A 20069-nucleotide genomic window follows, 5' to 3' on the forward strand; every position below is an offset into this window, starting at 1 on the left:
ATTTGGTTACATGTCCCTTGGCAAGTTTCATTGCAATAAGGTGCTTTTGGTAGCCATCCACAAGCTTCCGGTTGAATTTACGGCCACTCCTCTTGACAAAATTGGTGAAGTTCAGCTAAATTTGTTGGTTTTCTAATATGGACTTGTTTCAGCATTTTCCACACTTTTAAGTCAGGACTTTTGGGAAAGCCATTATAAAACCTTAATTATAGCCTGATTTAGCCATTCCTTTACCACTTGTGACGTGTGTTTGGGGTCATTGTCCTGTTGGAACACCCAACTGATGATTTTAGGTTGTCCTGAAGAATTTGGAGGTAATCCTCCTTTTTCATTGACCCATTTACTGTCTGTAAAGCACCAGTTCCATTGGCAGCAAAACAGGCACAGAGCATAATACTACCACCACCATGCTTGACAATAGGTGTGGTGTTCCTGGGGTTAAAAGCCTCACCTTTTCTCCTCCAAACATATTGCTGGGTATTGTGGCCAAACAGCTAAATTTTTGTTTCAATAAATTCATTAATCCGCCCTCGCTACTCGTTTTCAGTGTGTACAACTAGTTAACAGCTGAGTATTCATACTTTGTTGTCCAGTCGTTGTTAAAAGTCAGATTTTTCAAACTTATTTTGATTTTTTTTCAGGGTAATGCGTAGTCTTCTTCTGCATACCCCACTGCTGCTTCATTCTGACACATTTGACTCGCTGTTTCCTCCTGTGGGCTGGTGGGCCTACTGCTTACATGATCAACCCGAGTTTGAATGGTTTCATTGAGCCTATTTGGGTGACGTTCGACCGGCCAAATGAAAGGCTGTGGCTGGCCGGATGTAGCCAGTTGAATAGGAATGCCGTAGGCCTTTTGGCATTGTGGTTATGTCAGAAAAATTGTATGTAAACAATCCAAAAACTTTCCGTTCTGAGTTCCCAATGAACAAACAAGAGGCTGTCTTTGTTGCACCAAGCAAAGGCTTTGAAAATTCCATTGTGTACGATGGGAGGAGACGGGAGGGGGGTTATCTATTGTCATCGAAGACCTGCTCAAGCTTAATCCAGGACCAGCCCAAGCCCTGGGCATGTTTTTATTTTGTCTTCAATGTGACCAAAAACGAGAGCTGTTTTCATACCCCCGTTCCTTTGGAAGCAGATGTTGTTGTGTAAACAAGGAGTGTCCAAATAAAAGAGGATACGCGCACCTTTTTTCTACAGAGCGCGTACAGTCGCCACGTTTCTCCTCAATTGGGTCCAAACTGAATTCTGTCCCTGTTTATTTCCTTGCCTCTTGCCTTGTTTAATAGATGTCATCAATGTTTGAACCTGACAGTTTATATGTATGAGTGCACATGTGTACGTTGTTTGAGTGTCACTAATGAAGTTGTGATATTTAAGACACTTCGACCCCGAAAGGGACAAGCGGTAGAAAAATGGATGGATGGTGCATTTTTCTCCTAGTAAAAAAAGCTAAGCGTACAAATCTGATGTTAATTTCCCCTCTGGGATTATCAAAGTATTTTTTGATTCTGATACTGATTCTGAAAGCATTGCCCCAATTGTGACATCAAAATACCTTTTTTTGTCTTTGAAGTTACAGCGTTACTCAGCAGTCGCCGTCATGGCTCCCCGTCCTGGAAAAACATGACGTGCCCATCGTGGTGGGAGTGGGCGTGTCGCTGGCCTTCATCTTTGTCACCGTGGCCTTCTATTCGGTGGTGCAGAAGAACGAGCCGGCGCCGACGAGCCGCGCAGGTTGGGAATCAAACGACAAAAGTAAACATGCTAACATTTAGCATCCCTCGTTGTTGTGTGCCTTAGCTCTGGATGCTGCCATGTTATAATTCACTGTCTCCAATTTTTGCTGCAGATTCCCTCAGTTTCCACTTGTCTAACATATCTCCTGTCAAATACCTGTTCTACTTAATAGCACAGAGGAATCTCGGCGTCCCTGTACGCCACGCAGAACGTCGAGCTGCGGGACGGACATATGAAAACAGGTCAATACACCCACACCTCATGGGAGCACCTTAAAGGAGCCATATGTAATAATCTGGCCAGAAATGGTACTGCAATCACGGTCAGAATTCTGTCGTCCCCTCGGCCTCTCCCTGACAGAGATTGCAAGATACGCAGCCAAATCCAGCTCCATTGACTGGGCTACTCCAAGGAACTTCCAACTTCCACTGCCTCTTTCTAGGGGTTGAGTTGCTGGGACTATAATAGTTGAATAGACAAGCGTTTTGTCAATAACACATCTGTAACCAACACAAATTAGGCTATTTTCAGGAAGAAGTACTTCATGCCTGCGTACAATATCACAACAAATGGCAATCATATGGTTACTGTCAGTACTCTCAGAAAACAAAGACTAAAAGAAACTACAACCAAGGTGGTTATACTGGTGAAAATAAGTAGAACATGCTTAGCAGCGTAATGTACACCCAAAACTGAAGAGGAAACATTTTACCAAGCCAACCGTTTCAAACGTTTTAGATTACAATATAACTTGGTGCATGTAGTCCACAATATGCAAACACGAATGTGGAATTATTTTATCATGTGATTTGGCTGTCTCCATACCTTTCACATTGCCATGATGACAGCCGTGCTAATGTTGGAACTAGGGCTGGGCGATATGGCCTTTTTTTTAATATCTCGATATTTTTAGGCCATGTCACGATACACAATATATATATATATATATACCTCGATATTTTTGCCTTAGCCCTGAATGAACACTTGATGCATATAATCACAACAGTATAATGATTCTATGTGTCTACTTTAAAACATTCTTCTTCATAAGTCAAAGTTAAAGTACCAATGATTGTCACACACACTCTAGGTGTGGTGAAATTTGTCCTCTGCATTTGACCCATCCCCTTGTTCACCCCCTGGGAGGTGAGTTGAGCAGTGGGCAGCAGCGGTGCCGCGCCCGGGAATCATTTTTGGTGATTTAACCCCCAGTTTCAACCCTCGATGCTGAGTGCCAAGCTGGGAGGTAATGGGTCCCATTTTTATAGTCTTTGGTATGACTCGGCCGGGGTTTGAACTCACAACCTACCGATCTCACGGCGGACACTCTAACCACTAGGCCACTGAGTAGTGAGTAGAGTAGTAATGCATTAATATATGCTCATTTTAAACTTTCATGCAGAGAGGGAAACCACAACTAAGTCAATTGACCCAAACGGTCTTTATTAAACAGTTATTAAGCAGTGGCACAAGCATTCATGTAAATTCCAAAACAGAAAGTGCAAGATTGTCGGAGAGATTTTAAAACAAGCTATTAGTGCACTTTTGTGCACGATGTCACTAATATGACGTATCAAAACACTCAATTAAAGTGCACTTTTTGTACAGAACGCCACTACAATAGTTTAAAACAAATAAAGTGCACTTTTTTGCATGATGTCACAAAAGATATTTCAATAACTGTCAAATAAAAATGAGCTGCATGATAGGAAATCAAATAGTGTATGTGACTTCGCTATGTGGTAGGTTCCTGCGGACATTATCTCTTTCTGTTGTTAACTATTTTTTTCATACGGTGTTGATGTGGAAATGGTTGCCTCGGCATTTTGTTGCTGTGGCACCGAACGGAGATGTTGACATGCAGAGTTTCAAGCACTCTTCATTCTCTAGCGAGTGACTTTTCAAATGATGCTACATATTAGCAGTAATGCTACTTTTTGTAGCAATGCTTTTGCCCCACACTTGACAAATTACGGTTGTCTGTTCAACATCTTCCCACTTGAAGCCAAACCACTACCAGACGATGGAAACATTGCTGTTTTTCTTGGAAACCAATTATTCCTTAATTTGTTACCAGATTTGCACCTTCTTCCTCTCGTATTACCACTCGCACTACAGCTAGCGTTACCCATTCCGCTACCTCTCTGCTCCGCGAGGGCGTATAAGTATATGGCGTATGTAAGAAGGTGTGCTTGTTTTATGGCTCTGTGAGAAGGAGAGACAACAAAGAGTGAATAAAGCCTGCAATGCAATGCCCGCAGATAAAAGCAACTGCGTGAGAACGTATACTCGAATACCACGAAATAGTCATTTTCTATATCGCACAGAGACAAACCCGCGATATATCGATATATCGATATATATCGATATATCGCCCTGCCTTAGTTGGAACCCATCTCCTCAGTGTATCAGCATATTGAGAACGAAAGGCACTGCTACTACGAAATATCCACACATGTTTTATTTGTCGGAAATATATTTTGCCCTGTCAGTTGGAATACACATCGACATACAGGCTAACGGGCATATATTTCCCCTGTTAGTCTATATGTCGATGTGTCATTGATCAGGTTAGCATGCTAAGCATTACACTAAAAGCTAAGCACAATCACACTAAGCATTCGTTGAACGAACATACGAGCTTTGTTAGACAAGATCATAGACTGTATTGGACAATATAGTTTACATACAAAATATCCATTTCCTTTTATTACAAGTAATAAGAAAATGTAAATGCCTTAGTTGCATATCAAGGAGGAAATTAGCAAGTTTGGGTCAGATTAAAACATATTTTCTCCGCCTTCAATCGTCCGCATTTTACAAAGGTATTCCAGATACAAATCCTCGTTTTGTTACAGGCTTTGTCGTGAATAAGTTGAGAATCGTAGCGACGCCTTTGAGATTTGCTAAGGTCTGACATGTTTAGTAACTTTACCAGTGGCAAGCTGGACGAAAAATGCGGTGCGTAACTCGCAACCTCAATGTAACACACTCACAGACTTTCTAATTGGCAGGCATCGAAATGAAAACAATGACAAGATTTCGGGGCTGTAAATCTAATTTTGAAATTAGCATATCCCGGCTGATCCATTATTATCAGGTATAAAGGCATTTGAAAATAACATGATTTATTAATGCCTTTTGAGACATCAGGGCCATTTAACGATGACTTGACATGAAATTATTACATATGGCTCCTTTAATTCTCTTAGCTACAGAATGTCCACCATGACCGTGTTGTTGTGTGCATGACACCTGCAGAGCCTTCGAAGATGACGAGTGCGTGGCAGTGATCGAGCACAACACCAGCACGTGCGACACCCGAGCCAGACCCCCAGGGCTCAGCCTGGTCACAGTGCAGATGGAGCCCACCTGCGAGGACCTTCATGAGGAGGCGCACACATGCCCACGGGGTGACCACTCGGTCACCGTGGAGACGTATCCTGAAGCTATTGCAGACACTAAGGTTGGATATTCAGCTACATACCTCTACAAGTTAGGAATTTAATAACTTTATGTTAACTATTATACTACACAACTACTTAACCTACTTCCTCAAAACCTCCCATAATACCAGACCCCTAAGATAGGAGGAAGGGCTCCAGCATGACCACTATTTAATTGATGGACTTTGTTGGAGGTCTGCGCTCCACTGACATATGATATTTACATATAAAATAACACTTATACACATAAAACAACTAAAATAAAATAATATATAATATATGTTATCTTGTTATTTGGTATTACTTTGTTGACTTCATCAGCATTTCTTTTAAAGTAAAAAAAATAAATATATATATATATATACGCACATATATATATATATATATAATATATATATATATATATATATATATATATATATATATATATACATATATATATATATCCATCCATTTGCTACAGTCGGGCGGCAGGCGGGTTACACCCTGGACAAGCCGCCACCTCATCGCAGATATGTATATATATATATATATATATATATATATATATATATATATATATATATATATATATATATATATATATACATATATATATATATGTATACATATATACTGTATATATATATATATATATATATATATATATATATATATATATGTAGGTGTGGGAAAACATCACAAGACTACTTCATCTCTACAGATCTGTTTCATGAGGGGTTCCCTCAATCATCAGGAGATTATAATGGAAGCATTCACATACAATGGTTTATATAGAGCACAGAGTGGGTGGGTACAAGCATGCGTAGGGTGTGGTGATTGGCTCATGTGTTACCTAGGAGGTGTTTCCGTCTATGGCGGCATGTTGAAATGATTTCACTGCGCTTGTTGAGGGATGATAGATCTAGATGATATATAATAAACAGTTTCTCTTTTAAGCATAGGTTGCATCTTTTATTACCACTGTTGTAAGGTGTGCTGGATGCAAGAATTTGCCATGTTATTGAATATTCAACATTATTGTCTTTGAGGTTCCAAATGTGTTTGCTGAGTTCTGTAGAATTCTGCAAAGTCTGGTTTCTAAAGGAGGCGTTGTGATTATTCCATCTTGTTTTGAACGCTCCTTCGGTTAATCCTACGTACGTGTCGGATGTGTTAATGTCCTTGCGTATTACCTTTGCTTGGTAAACGACTGATGTCTGTAAGCACCTTCCGTTGAGAGGGCAATCAGGTTTCTTGCGACAGTTACATTCATTATTGGTTTCAGAGTCGTTTAGTCTGGGGGTAGGCAGTCCTTTTGCAATTGCTTTGTTGCGGTTTGAAATGATTTGTTGTATGTTATTCATACAGCTGTAGCTCAATTTAATGTTGTTCTTGTTGAATATTTTTGTTAGGGTGTTGCCTTTGGGGAAGTGTTTGTCGATCAGAGTGAGGAACTTGCGGCCGATGTTGGTTGAGACGTCTTTGCTGAATGGCGGATTGTACCAGATGATGTTGTTTCGTTTTCTGCTCTTTTTTGGTTGGTTTCCTGGGGTGGGTTCATAGGTGAGGGTGAAGTTGTATCCGCTTTCATCAAGTGCTTTCTGGTACGGGGGGGTTGCTTGGTCGAATTCAGCTTTGCTGGATGACAGCATCGATAGCCTTTTATTAATTCCGGTAGGTATTCTTACCAGAAAGCACTTGATGAAAGCGGATACAACTTCACCCTCACCTATGAACCCACCCCATTTCAACATGCCGCCATAGACGGAAACACCTCCTAGGTAACACATGAGCCAATCACCACACCCTACGCCTGCTTGTACCCACCCACTCTGTGCTCTATATAAACCATTGTATGTGAATGCTTCCATTAAAATCTCCTGATGATTGAGGGAACCCCTCATGAAACAGATCTGTAGAGATGAAGTAGTCTTGTGATTTTTTCCCACACCTACATATTGCGCTCTACCACGGTATCGAGCACTATTCTCCGGATAATCCAATCAAGACATATATATATATATATATATATATATATATATATATATATATATATATATATATATATGTATCCATTATTTTTTTCTACCGCTTATTCCCTTTCGGGGTCGCGGGGGGCGCTGGTGCCTATCTCAAAATACAATCGGGCGGAAGGCAGGGTACACCCTGGACAAGTCGCCACCTCATCGCAGGGCCAACACAGATAGACAGACAACATTCACACTCACATTCACACACTAGGGCCAATTTAGTGTTGCCAATCAACCTATCCCCAGGTGCATGTATACATATATACTGTATATATATATATATATGTATATATTATTGTTATTATATTTTAAGTGACATTCGCACATTTACACTTGTGCGAATGTCACTTAAACTACAATAACAATATTATATACATCTAAATCTATATATATATAGATATATATATATATAAATCTATATATATATACAGTATATATATATATATATAAAATATATATGTATATATATATATACTGTATATATATATACATGTATATATATATATATACATACAGTATATATATATATATATATATATATATATATGTATATATATATATTATACTTTAATAGAAATGCTGATGAAATCAACAAAGTAATACCAAATAATAAAATTACACATATTATATATTAGTTTATTCTACTGGTTTTATGTGTATAAGTATTATTTTATATGTAAATATCATATGTCAGTGGAGCGTAGAACTCTACTATATCTCTACTATATATATATATATATATATATATATATATATATATATATATATATATATATATATATATACATACTACTGTTCAAAAGTTTGGGGACACCCAAACAATTTTGTGTTTTCCATGAAAAGTCACACTTATTCACCACCATACGTTGTGAAATTAATAAAAAATAGAGTCAAGACATTGACATTGTCAATCATTGACAATGATTTGTATTTGAAATAAGATTTTTTTTACATCAAACTTAGCTTTCGTCAAAGAATACTCCATTTGCAGCAATTACAGCATTGCAGACCTTTGGCATTCTAGCTGGTAATTTGTTGAGGTAATCCGGAGAAATTGCATCCCACGATTTTAGGAGCAGCTCCCACAAATTGGATGGGTTGGATCGGCACTTCTTGCGTACCATACGGTCAAGCTGCTCCCACAACAGCTCAATGGGGTTCAGATCTGGTGACTGCGCTGGCCACTCCATTACCGATAGAACACCAGCTGCCTGCTTCTTCTCTAAATAGTTCTTGCACAATTTGGAGGTGTGTTTTGGGTCATTGTCCTGTTGTAGGATGAAATTGGCTCCAATCAAGCGCTGTCCACTGGGTATGGCATGGCATTGCAAAATGGAGTGATAGCCTTCCTTATTCAGAATCCCTTTTACCCTGTACAAATCTCCCACCTTACCAGCACCAAAGCAACCCCAGACCATCACATTACCTCCACCATGCTTAACAGATGGTGTCAGGCATTCTTCGAGCATCTTTTCAGTTGTTCTGCGTCTCACAAACGTTCTTCTTTGTGATCCAAACACCTCATACTTGGATTCATTCGTCCACAACACTTTTTTCCAGTCTTCCTCTGTCCAATGTCTGTGTTCTTTTGCCCATCTTAATATTTTTCTTTTATTGGCCAGTCTCGGATATGGCTTTTTCTTTGCCACTCTGCCCTGAAGCCCAGAATCCCGCAGCTGCCTCTTCACTGTAGATGTTGACACTGGTGTTTTGCGGGTACTATTTAATGAAGATGCCAGTTGGGGACCTGTGAGGCATCTGTTTCTCAAACTAGAGACTCTAATGTACTTATCTTCTTGCTCAGTTGTGCAACGTGGCCTCCCACTTCTTTTTCTACTCTGGTTAGAGCCTGTTTGTGCTGTCCTCTGAAGGGAGTAGTACGCACCGTTGTGAGAAATCTTGAATTTATTAGCAATTTCTCGCATGGAATAGCCTTAATTTCTAAGAACAAGAATAGACTGTCGAGTTTCAGATGAAAGTTTTCTTTTTCTGGCCATTTTGAGCGTTTAATTGACCCCACAAATGTGACGCTCCAGAAACTCAATCTGCTCAAAGGAAGGTCAATTTTGTAGCTTCTGTAACGAGCTAAACTGTTTTCAAGTGTGTGAACATGATTGCACAAGGATTTTCTAATCATCAATTAGCCTTTTGTGCTTTTCCTTAAAAAATAAGGACATTTCAATGTGACCCCAAACTTTTGAACGGTTATATATATATATATATATATATATATATATATATATATATATATATATATATATATATCCATGCATTTTCTACCGCTTATTCCCTTTTTTTGGGGGTCGCGGGGGGCGCTGGCGCTTATCTCAGCTACAATTGGGCGGAAGGCGGGGTACACCCTGAACAAGTTGCCACCTCATCGCAGGGCCAACACTCACATTCACACACTAGGGCCAATTTATTGTTGCCAATCAACCTATCCCCAGGTGCATGTCTTTGGAAGTGGGAGGAAGCCGGAGTACCCGGAGGGAACCAACGCATTCACGGGGAGAACATGCAAACTCCACACAGAAAGATCCCGAGCCTGGATTTGAACCCAGGGCTGCAGGACCTTCGTATTGTGAGGCAGACGCACTAACCCCTCTGCCACCGTGAAGCCTATATATATATATATATATATATATATGTATATATATATATATATATATATATATATATATATATATATATATATATATATATATATATATATATATATACATATATATATATGTATATATATATATTATACTTTAATAGAAATGCTGATGAAATCAACAAAGTAATACCAAATAATAAAATAACAATTGAATGAATAATTGAACAGATAAATTGTAAAAACTAAAAAAATTGCATACATATAGTGGTAGGCCTACCAGGTGGTTACGAGTGCCCCAATTTTTCAAGTGTTTTGAGAAACGAGCTGTCTCTTGGCTAATTGTTACGCTCTAAATTGAGAGCATACATTTAAATTGTGAGCCTACCTACCGCTCGTTGGCTCAGAGATTGTCAGAATAAACCCTGTAAAATCTGCTCAAAATATCTGGTCGTACTTGCTAGGAACAGGGTAGCAATAGCGTATATCTAGAGATGGACATAATTTTGTTTTCCAACTATGGTAACAAAGAAAGTGAGCATGAAGGACAGCACTTAGAAGAAGACGCAGATAAATTGATTGATTGAAAGAAAACGATCATCAAAAATATGACCAATCGTGTAGCCCACTTGGTGAAGCAGTTGGAGCATACAAATGCAAGTCTGCACCACACGGAAGCAGAATTAGTCCATAAAACCAGTTAAGGACATTAATGTAACATCTAAATGTCAAGAATTTACCCATGTAAGTATGGTAAAGCTGCTTAAGGTGTGTTTGACGGAAAAGCATGTGGAAGGAGATACCATGAAAGTCAAATTACTGTGACTGTTAGGAGTACATTATATTGTATTGTTTTATGCAATATTTCTAATCTAAAAGTTTAGTTTCCTTTTTAAAAGACGTGTTAACATTGTGCTGTTTTGGGGGACCAAACACACATTAAATCAGTGGTTCTTAAGCTTGTTGGAGGTACTGAACCCCGTTAGTTTCATACGCGCATTCACCGAACCCTTCTTAGTGAAAAATATATATATTTTTTAAATTCAAGACAAAGTTATGTGTTTTTGGTAACACTTTAGTATGGAGAACTTATTCTAAGTGACAAAGACTTAATTTGGAGTTATTTGGTTAGGGTTAGGGTTAGAGGGTTAGGGTTATAATGAGGCCCTGCCGAATAAGGTATTAATATGTACTTAATGATGACTTGTTAAGAGCCAATATGTTACTCATTTGCATGTTAATAAGCCACTAATTAATGGTGAATATATTCCCATACTAAAATGTTACCATTTTTTTACAGGTGCACAAAATGAACCGTGTATGAACATCACTTTGTTCAAAGAACAAAACCAACACAGTGCATAAACTCACAACAAATTACACACCTGCAAATCAGTGTGACTTCTGCTGTTGCTGTATCCGTAATACGGCGATAGGAAAAAGTTTTTATTGAGACGATGAGTCGGGTGTGTTTTGACCTTTGCCGAACCCCTGAGGCCGACTCACCGAACCCCTAGGGTTCGATCGAACCCAGGTTAAGAACCACTGCATTAAATTGATTGTGATTAATTTCAATGGGCGATGTTGATTTCAATCAATCAATCAATCAATGTTTATTTATAAAGCCCTAAATTAAAAGTGTCTCAAAGGACTGCACAAGCCACAACGACATCCTCAGTTCAGAGCCCACATAAGGGCAAGGAAAAACTCACAACCCAGTGGGATGTCAATGTGAATGACTATCTCTGGTATAGAGTGTACATTGTGCAGAGTGTACAGAGCAGGAGTCACCAACGCGGTGCCCGCGGGCACCAGGTCGCCCATAAGGACCAGATGAGTAGCCCGCTGGCCTGTTTTAAAAATAACTTAAATAGCAGCACTTACTAGTGAGCTGCCTCTATTTCCAAAATTGTATTTATTTACTAGCAAGCTGGTCTCACTTTGCTCGACATTTTTAATTCCAAGAGAGACAAAACTCAAATAGAATTTGAAAATCCAAGAACATATATATAGACTTGGTCTTCACTTGTTTAAATAAATTCATTGATTTTTTTACTTTGCTTCTTATAACTTTCAGAAAGACAATTTTAGAGAAAAATACAACCTTAAAAATGATTTAGGATTTTTAAGCACATATACCTTTTTACCTTTTAAATTCCTTCCTCTTCTTTCCTGACAATTTAAATAAATGTTCAAGTAAATTAATATTTGTATTTTAAAGAATAATAAATACATTTTAATTTAATTCTTCATTTTAGCTTCTGTTTTTTGACGAATAATATTTGTGAAATATTTCTTCAAACTTACTATGATTAGTGAAGTGAAGTGAATTATATTTATATAGCGCTTTTCTCTAGTGACTCAAAGCACTTTACATAGTGAAACCCAATATCTAAGTTACATTTAAACCAGTGTGGGTGGCACTGGGAGCAGGTGGGTAAACTGTCTTGCCCAAGGACACAACGGCAGTGACTAGGATGGCGGAAGCAGGAATCGAACCTGGAACCCTCAAGTTGCTGGCACGGCCACTCTACCAACCGAGCTATACCACCCCAAATTAAAATTCTGGCAAATGTAAAAAACTTAAGAATCAAATTTAAATCTTATTTCAAAGTCTTTTGAATTTCTTTTAAAATTTTTGTTCTGGAAAATCTAAAAGAAATATTGATTTGTCTTTGTTAGAAATATAGCTTGGTCCAATTGGATTTTAACCTATTTAAAATATGTCATCAAAATTCTAAAATGAATCTTAATCAGGAAAAATTACTAATGATGTTCCGTAAATTATTTTTTAAATTTTTTCAAAAATATTCAAATTAGCTAGTTTTTCTCTTCTTTTTTTAGGGTTGAATTTTGTGTTTTAAAGAGTCAAAATTGAAGATAAACTATGTTTCAATATTTAATTATAATTTTTTTTCTGTTTTCTCCTCTTTTAAACCGTTCAATTAAGTGTTTTTTTCATTATTTACTCTCTACAAAAAACCTTCCGTAAAAGGAAAAAAAATGTACGATAGAATGACAGACAGAAATACCCATTGTATATATATATATATATATATATATATATATATATATATATATATATATATATATAAGGTAAATTGAGCAAATTGGCTATTTCTAGCAATTTATTTAAGTGTGTATCAAACTGGTAGCCCTTCGCATTAATCAGTACCCAAGAAATAGCTATTGGTTTTAAAAATTTTGGTGACCCCTGGTATAGAGTGTACACTGTTCTCTTCCACACCTTTCTTTGCACTTCTATATTTTTTATATTTTCATATATTACATTCTTGCATGCACACATCGCACTGTATGGAATGGCCTCAATCTCGTTACCCTGCGTAATGACAATAAAGCGGATTCCGATTCTGATTCTGATTCTCTGAAAACTTGGATTTTTAAACATAACTGAAACATGTGTATGACTATATATGTGTTCTTGATTTTTCTGAAGCTTGTCTGCCTCCACTTTTTGTTCTGACCTAGATTGACGCCTGTGTGGAGGAGGAGAAGGCCTGTTCTCCTCCCAGTCCTCCCAGCATCCAGCAGCAGTGCGCAGAGGACTGGCAAAGTAACGCAGGAGACAACCACAGCTTCTGCCAGGACACCTTGCCTCCCCCATCAACCCCCTCACCCACACCTTCACCCTTGCCCTCTCCACGCGACGCCGGCCTACGCTCCTCTCTGACCCTGCAAGGCACCGAGTCTCTGGCGGCGCCTATCCACCACAGCCTCAGCATCTCGCATGGCAGCCCTCCACTGACGCTCTCCCACTACGTCTCCTTAGGACACACTACCGTGGCGGTCGACGTTCATTTTTACCCCGTGGCCACAAGGGCTCCCATCAATTCTGCGTCCACTTTCTCGTCATCGTTTGTGCCACGCTTAGCGAACAGCCAAGACAGCGACAAGGCCAGGGTTGATCACAACAAATAAACACTAAACGCACATTTGTATTTACAAACCCTGTTTCCATATGAGTTGGGAAATTATGTTGCACGTAAATATAAACGGAATACAATTATTTGCAAATTATTTTCAACCCATATTCGATTGAATATGCTACAAAGACAACATATTTGATATTCAAAATGATAAACGTTTTTTTTTTTGCAAATCATTAACTTTTAAATTTGATGCTAGCAACACGTGACACAGAAGTTGGGAAAGGTGGCAATAAATACTGATAAAGTTGAGGAATGCTCATAAAACACTTATTTGAACATCCCACAGGTGTGCAGGCTAATTGGAAACAGGTGGGTGCCATGATTGGGTATAAAAACAGCTTCCCAAAAAATGCTCAGTCTTTCACAAGAAAGGATGGGGCGAGGTACACCCTTTTGTCCACAACTGCGTGAGCTAATAGTCAAACAATTTAAGAACAACCTTTCTCAAAGTGAAATTGCAAGAAATTTAGGGATTTCAACATCTACGGTCCATATCATCATCAAAAGGTTTCAGAGAATCTGGAGAAATCACTCCACTTAAGAGGCATGGCCGGAAACCAACATTGAATGACCGTGACCTTCGATCCCTCAGACGGCACTGTATCAAAAACCGACATCAATCTCTAAAGGATATCACCACATGGGCTCAGGAACAGTTCAGAAAACCACTGTTCCTAAATACAGTTTGTCGCTACATCTGTAAGTGCAAGTTAAATCTCTACGATGCAAAGCAAAAGCCATTAATCAACAACATCCAGAAATGCCGCCGGCTTCTCTGGGCCCCAGATCATCTAAGATGGATTTATGTAAAGTGAAAAAGTGTCCTGTGGTCTGACGAGTCCACATTTCAAATTGTTTTTTGGAAATATTCGACATCGTGTCATCCGGACCAAAGGGGAAGCGAACCATCCAGACTTTTATCGGCGCAAAGTTCAAAAGTCAGCATCTGTGATGGTATGTGGGTGCATTAGTGCCCAAGGCATGGGTAACTTACACATCTGTGAAGGCACCATTAATGCTGAAAGGTACGTACAGGTTTTGGAACAACATATGCTGCCATCTAAACGCTGTCTTTTTCATGGACGCCCCTGCTTATTTCAGCAAGACAAAGCCAATCCACATTGAGCACGTGTTACAACAGCGTGGCTTCGTAAAAATAGAGTGCGGGTACTTTCCTGGCCCGCCTGCAGTCCAGACCTGTCTCCCATAGAAAATGTGTGGCGCATTATGAAGCATAAAATACGACAGCAGAGACCCCGGACTGTTGAACGACTGAAGCTCTACATAAAACAAGAATGGGAAAGAATTCCACTTTCAAAGCTTCAACAATTAGTTTCCTCAGTTCCCAAACGTTTATTGAATGTTGTTAAAAGAAAAAGTGATGTAACACAGTGGTGAACATGCCCTTTCCCACTTTGGCACGTGTTGCAGCCATGAAATACTAAGTTAATTATTATTTGCAAAAAAGAAAGTAAAGTTTGTGAGTTTGAAAATCAAATATCTTGTCTTTGTAGTGCATTCAACTGAATATGGGTTGAAAAGGATTTGCAAATCATTGTATTCCGTTTATATATATACATCTAACAAAATTTCCCAATTCATATGGAAACGGGGTTTGTACACTTGAACCCCCAAAGCAGAGGGTCTAAAGTAAATTTTTGGCAACTTTAAAGTTAAAACATTGCCAATGTGCCATCAACCAATGGATATTTTCAATATTGTTAGTCATTGAGCATGAGCATTACACTGTTCATTAAGTGCATACATTTAATATGGAGATATCAATTCACACAATATTTCACATCCATGGTCCAAATAAGGGCTGGGCGACATGGCCTTTTTTTAATATCTCAACATTTTTTGACCATATCGCGATACACCATATATATCTCGATATTATGCCTTAGCCTTGAATGAACACTTGATTCAAGTGATTCTATGTGTCTACATTAAAACATTCTTCTTCATACTGCATTAATATATGCTAATTTTAAACTTTCAAGCAGAGAGGGAAATCACAACTAAGTCAATTTAGCAAAACTGTATTTATTAAACAGTTATCAAGCAGTGGCACAAACATTCATGTCATTTCCAAAACATAAAGTGCAAGATTGTCAGAGACATTTTAAAACAAGCTATGAGTGCACTTAGGTGCATGATGTCACTAAGATGACATCAAAACAACACTAAATTAAAGTGCACTTTTTGTACAGAACGCCACTAAAATACTTTAAAACAAATAAAGTGCACTTTTGTGCATGATGTCACACAATAAAAATGTGCTGCATAATAGGAAATCAAACACTGTTCGTCCTTCGCTATGTGGTAGGTTCAACCAGAACAAACTTAGGAGGTGCACAAGCAGGAACTAAATGAGTCCAAAACTAACAGAAAACACAAAAACATGATCCGGACCAAGGATCATGACAAAGACACACTGTAATGAACAGCCACAGTACCGAAAGGCCTGGATCATTTTCCCACTTTCTGGTTGAAGTTTGATTTTCACTTCTATGGTTATTATCACAACTATCCTGGCACTAATCAGCAATGGTATTCTGAATTGTCTTATTTGAGGACCTAGTTGTTTTTTTATATAAAAATTTACCGGAAAGGAAAATATTGGACTTTTTTTCTACTGCATAGGTATCTGTGGATTGTTATCTTATGATCTGATGTAACATCAGGGCTGAATGGAAAATGCCAACGTATGTATTAATTCTAATTGTTTCAAGTAAATATTTCTTCAAAATGGAACTAATTTTGTTTTCTCTTTGATTTAGGTTTAGTAAAGCGTTGTTGAGTATTTATTAATGCCACATTTAACATGTTTTTGCTGTGTTTAAATACAATTTAACCTAATAACAGCCCTGAATGCATTCAGAGGTATTCTTTAGCACACAGTCCAATATGTATTTACTGTACATCATGTTATCTTTATATTGTCTATATTGTAATAATATAGATATTTTGAGAGGTGTGTAAGCAGGTGTTTTAGTAGACCTAAATGTGTTGTTTTGAAGTATGCTTAGCAAACCAGCCAAGGACTTTCTGACACTTTTGGTCATCAACTATTGCAAATGTGCGTTTTGTTTCAATTTGATCAACTGTTCGACCTGACTGTTAACTGAATACATTTAAAAGACCAAAGGAGGCTAAGATGGGCTACTACATTGATGCTTTTGCACAATACTAATAATATAATAACAAGTATTCAAATACATTGAAATAAAACATCATTGTTACTTATTTGCTTGTGGTCGTATTTACTTTCTGATTTAGACAGAATTGGACATTGAATGCATTTTTCATTATTTTTTCATAATTGTTTTTGGTCATTAAAACAAGTAGTGACAAAAGAGCAATGTTAGCATTGTACGAAACCAGCATGGAAATCCCATTGACATGCTAACAGTTGTGTTTTTAAGCATATTACCCTTTTAAAAAAGAGCTACAGTACAGTATTTCAGTTAAAATTGGGTGTCATATCAACATTGAGAATGTATTATACTTACAGAGGTGTAACTTAAAGGCCTACTGAAATTAGATTTTCTTATTTAAACGGGGATAGCAGGTCCTTTCTATGTGTCATATTTGATCATTTCGCGATATTGCCATATTTTTGCTGAAAGGATTTAGTAGAGAACATCGACGATAAAGTTCGCAACTTTTGGTCGCTAATAAAAAAGCCTTGCCTGTACCGGAAGTAGCAGACGATGTGCGCGTGACGTCACGGGTTGTGGAGCTCCTCACATCCTCACATTGTTTACAATCATGGCCAACAGCAGCGAGAGCGATTCGGGCCGAGAAAGCGACGATTTCCCCAATAATTTGAGCGCGGATGAAAGATTCGTGGATGAGGAAAGTGAGAGTGAAGGACTAGAAAAAAAAAAAGAAAAAAAAGACTATACAGTGGGAGCGATTCAGATGTTATTAGACACATTTACTAGGATAATTCTGGAAAATCCCTTATCTGCTTATTGTGTTACTAGTGTTTTAGTGGGATTATATGGTCGTACCTGTACAACCTAAAGGTGGTGGCGATGCCCATCTCTGCCCTTCGCAAGGGACCCTCTTCGAAACACGATCTTTCGAAATGATTGCTGCATAATACACTGCACTTTGTGTGTGCGGTCCAATCCAACCGTGTTCGCTTGACCGCTCTGTTCCATAGTAAAACTTCACCGTAATTTTTCGGGAATGCAAACAATGAAACACCGGCTGTGTTTGTGTTGCTAAAGGCAGCTGCAATACACCGCTTTCCACCTACAGCTTTCTTTTTTGACGTCTCCATTATTCATTGAAAAAATTGCAAAAGATTCAGCAACACAGATGTCCATAATAGTGTGGAATTATGCGATAAAAACAGACGACATATAGCTGGGAACGGTGCTGGAACAAGATGTCCTCTACAATGTGTGACTTCACGTGCACGTGTCATCATACCACGACGTTTTAGCACGATACTTCCGCACGAAATTTAAAATTGCAATTTAGTAAACTAAACCGGCCGTATTGGCATGTGTTGCAATGTCAAGATTTCATCATTGATATAGTCAAGTCAAGTCAGCTTTATTTGTCAATTTCTTTACATGTAAAGACATACAAAGGAATCGAAATTTTGTTTCTCACTCTCCCATGCGTAGACAAAAAGAAAAGAAAACACAACAGTAAAGTGCAACGTGAAAATGTCTATCTACTAAAGTGACAATATATATAGTTCCTGTTGTTTTTAAATAGGATATGGCTGTAAAAAATGAGTGTTTCATCAGTAGTGCAAATACTTATGATATACTTAGCAGCAGATGTGTGCAATTTTGCATAGACATTTTTCTGAGGGTTTAGAGTTCAGGTTGTTCCGGGGAGGGGGATTTCAGAGAGAGTTCAGCAGCCTAACAGCCTCATGGTAAAAGCTTATGTGAGTCTGGTGGTGCGAGAGCGGAGGCTCTTGTATCTTCTTCCAGAGGGAAGGAGGCTGAACAGGTTGTGTGCGGGGTGGCTTGCGTCACTCACAATTGTGAGTGCTTTGCGGGTGAGGCGGGTGGTGTATAAATCCTGAAGAGATGGGGGTGGTGCACCAATGATTTTCCCAGCTGTTTTCACGATGCGCTGCAGGTCTCTTCTGTTGTGTTGAGTGTAGCTCCCGGCCCACAAAGTGATGCAGCTAGAAAGGATGCTTTCAATGGTGCCTCTGTAAAAAGTGGTCAGGATGGGTGGTAGAGCACTTGCCCGCTTTAGTTTTCGCAGGAAGTAAAGGAGCTGTTGGGCCTTCTTCACCAGTGATGCGGTGTTGGTGGTCCATGACAGGTCCTCACTGTTGTGCACCCCCAGGAATTTGGTGCTCCTTACTCTCTCCACTGCAGCACCACCGATGGTCAGTGGCAGGTTTTGAGTGTGGCCTCTCTGGAAATTGACAACAATCTCTTTTGTCTTCTGCTGACATTCAGCAAGAGATTGTTGTCCCTGCACCACGTGGTCAGGAGGTCCACCTCTTTCCTGTAGTGAGTCTCGTCCCCCTTGGTGACGAGACCTACCAGAGTTGTGTCGTCCGCAAACTTAACGAGGTGGTTGGAGCTGTAGGTTGGTGTGCAGTCATGTGTCAGTAGAGTGAAGAGCAGAGGACTGAGCACACAGCCTTGTGGGGCCCCTGTGCTCAGGGTGATGGTGCTTGAGGTGTTGTTACCAACACGTACTACTTGTGGCCTCTGACTAAGGAAGTCGAGCAACCAATTGCAGAGTGAGATGCTGAGGCCCAGTTTGCCAAGTTTGCAGGTGAGTTGTTGTGGTATTATGGTGTTGAATGCTGAACTGAAATCTATGAACCGCATTCTCACATATGAGTGTTTCTGATCCAGGTGGGTGAGGGCTGGGTGGAGGGCAGAGCAGATTGCATCCTCTGTAGATCGTCTAGCTCGGTATGCAAACTGGAATGGGTCCAAGGTGGGGGGGGGATGGATTTGATATGTGACATGACCAACCGTTCGAAGCTTTTCATGATGATGGATGTCAGTGCCACAGGACGGTAGTTGTTAAAACTTGACGGGGATGATGTCTTTGGCACAGGTATGATAGTGGCAGTTTTGAAGCATGTGGGGACAATGGCTTGCTTCAGGGAGGTGTTAAAGATGTCTGTAAAGACGTCCTTCAGCTCCTCTGCGCAATCCTTCAGCATACTACCGGGGATGTTGTCTGGGCCTGCTGCTTTCCGGATGTTGATGGTAGAGAGTGTTCTCTTTACGCTGGCGGCAGACAGGCACAGGGTCTGTTCGTGTAGAGGGGGTGTGGTTTTCTGTGAGCGAGTGTTGATATATAAACTATCAGA

At 39.1% G+C, this 20069-nt stretch overlaps 1 protein-coding gene across 1 annotated transcript in view; it reads left to right on the forward strand.

The window, feature by feature from the left end:
• LOC133554236 (uncharacterized) overlaps positions 1-16996 on the forward strand; it is a 65824-nt gene extending 48828 nt beyond the window's left edge. Inside the window, exons 16-19 of the mRNA XM_061902729.1 lie at positions 1580-1740; positions 1916-1985; positions 5005-5209; positions 13287-16996. Of these exons, the coding sequence (XP_061758713.1) occupies positions 1580-1740; positions 1916-1985; positions 5005-5209; positions 13287-13736 (886 nt within the window). The 3' untranslated portion in view covers positions 13737-16996. The remainder of the gene's footprint in view (positions 1-1579; positions 1741-1915; positions 1986-5004; positions 5210-13286) is intronic.
• The last annotated feature ends 3073 nt before the right edge of the window (positions 16997-20069 follow it).

The sequence above is a fragment of the Nerophis ophidion genome, linkage group LG01 (genome assembly GCF_033978795.1).
Source record: "Nerophis ophidion isolate RoL-2023_Sa linkage group LG01, RoL_Noph_v1.0, whole genome shotgun sequence".
Taxonomy (NCBI): Eukaryota; Metazoa; Chordata; class Actinopteri; order Syngnathiformes; family Syngnathidae; genus Nerophis; species Nerophis ophidion.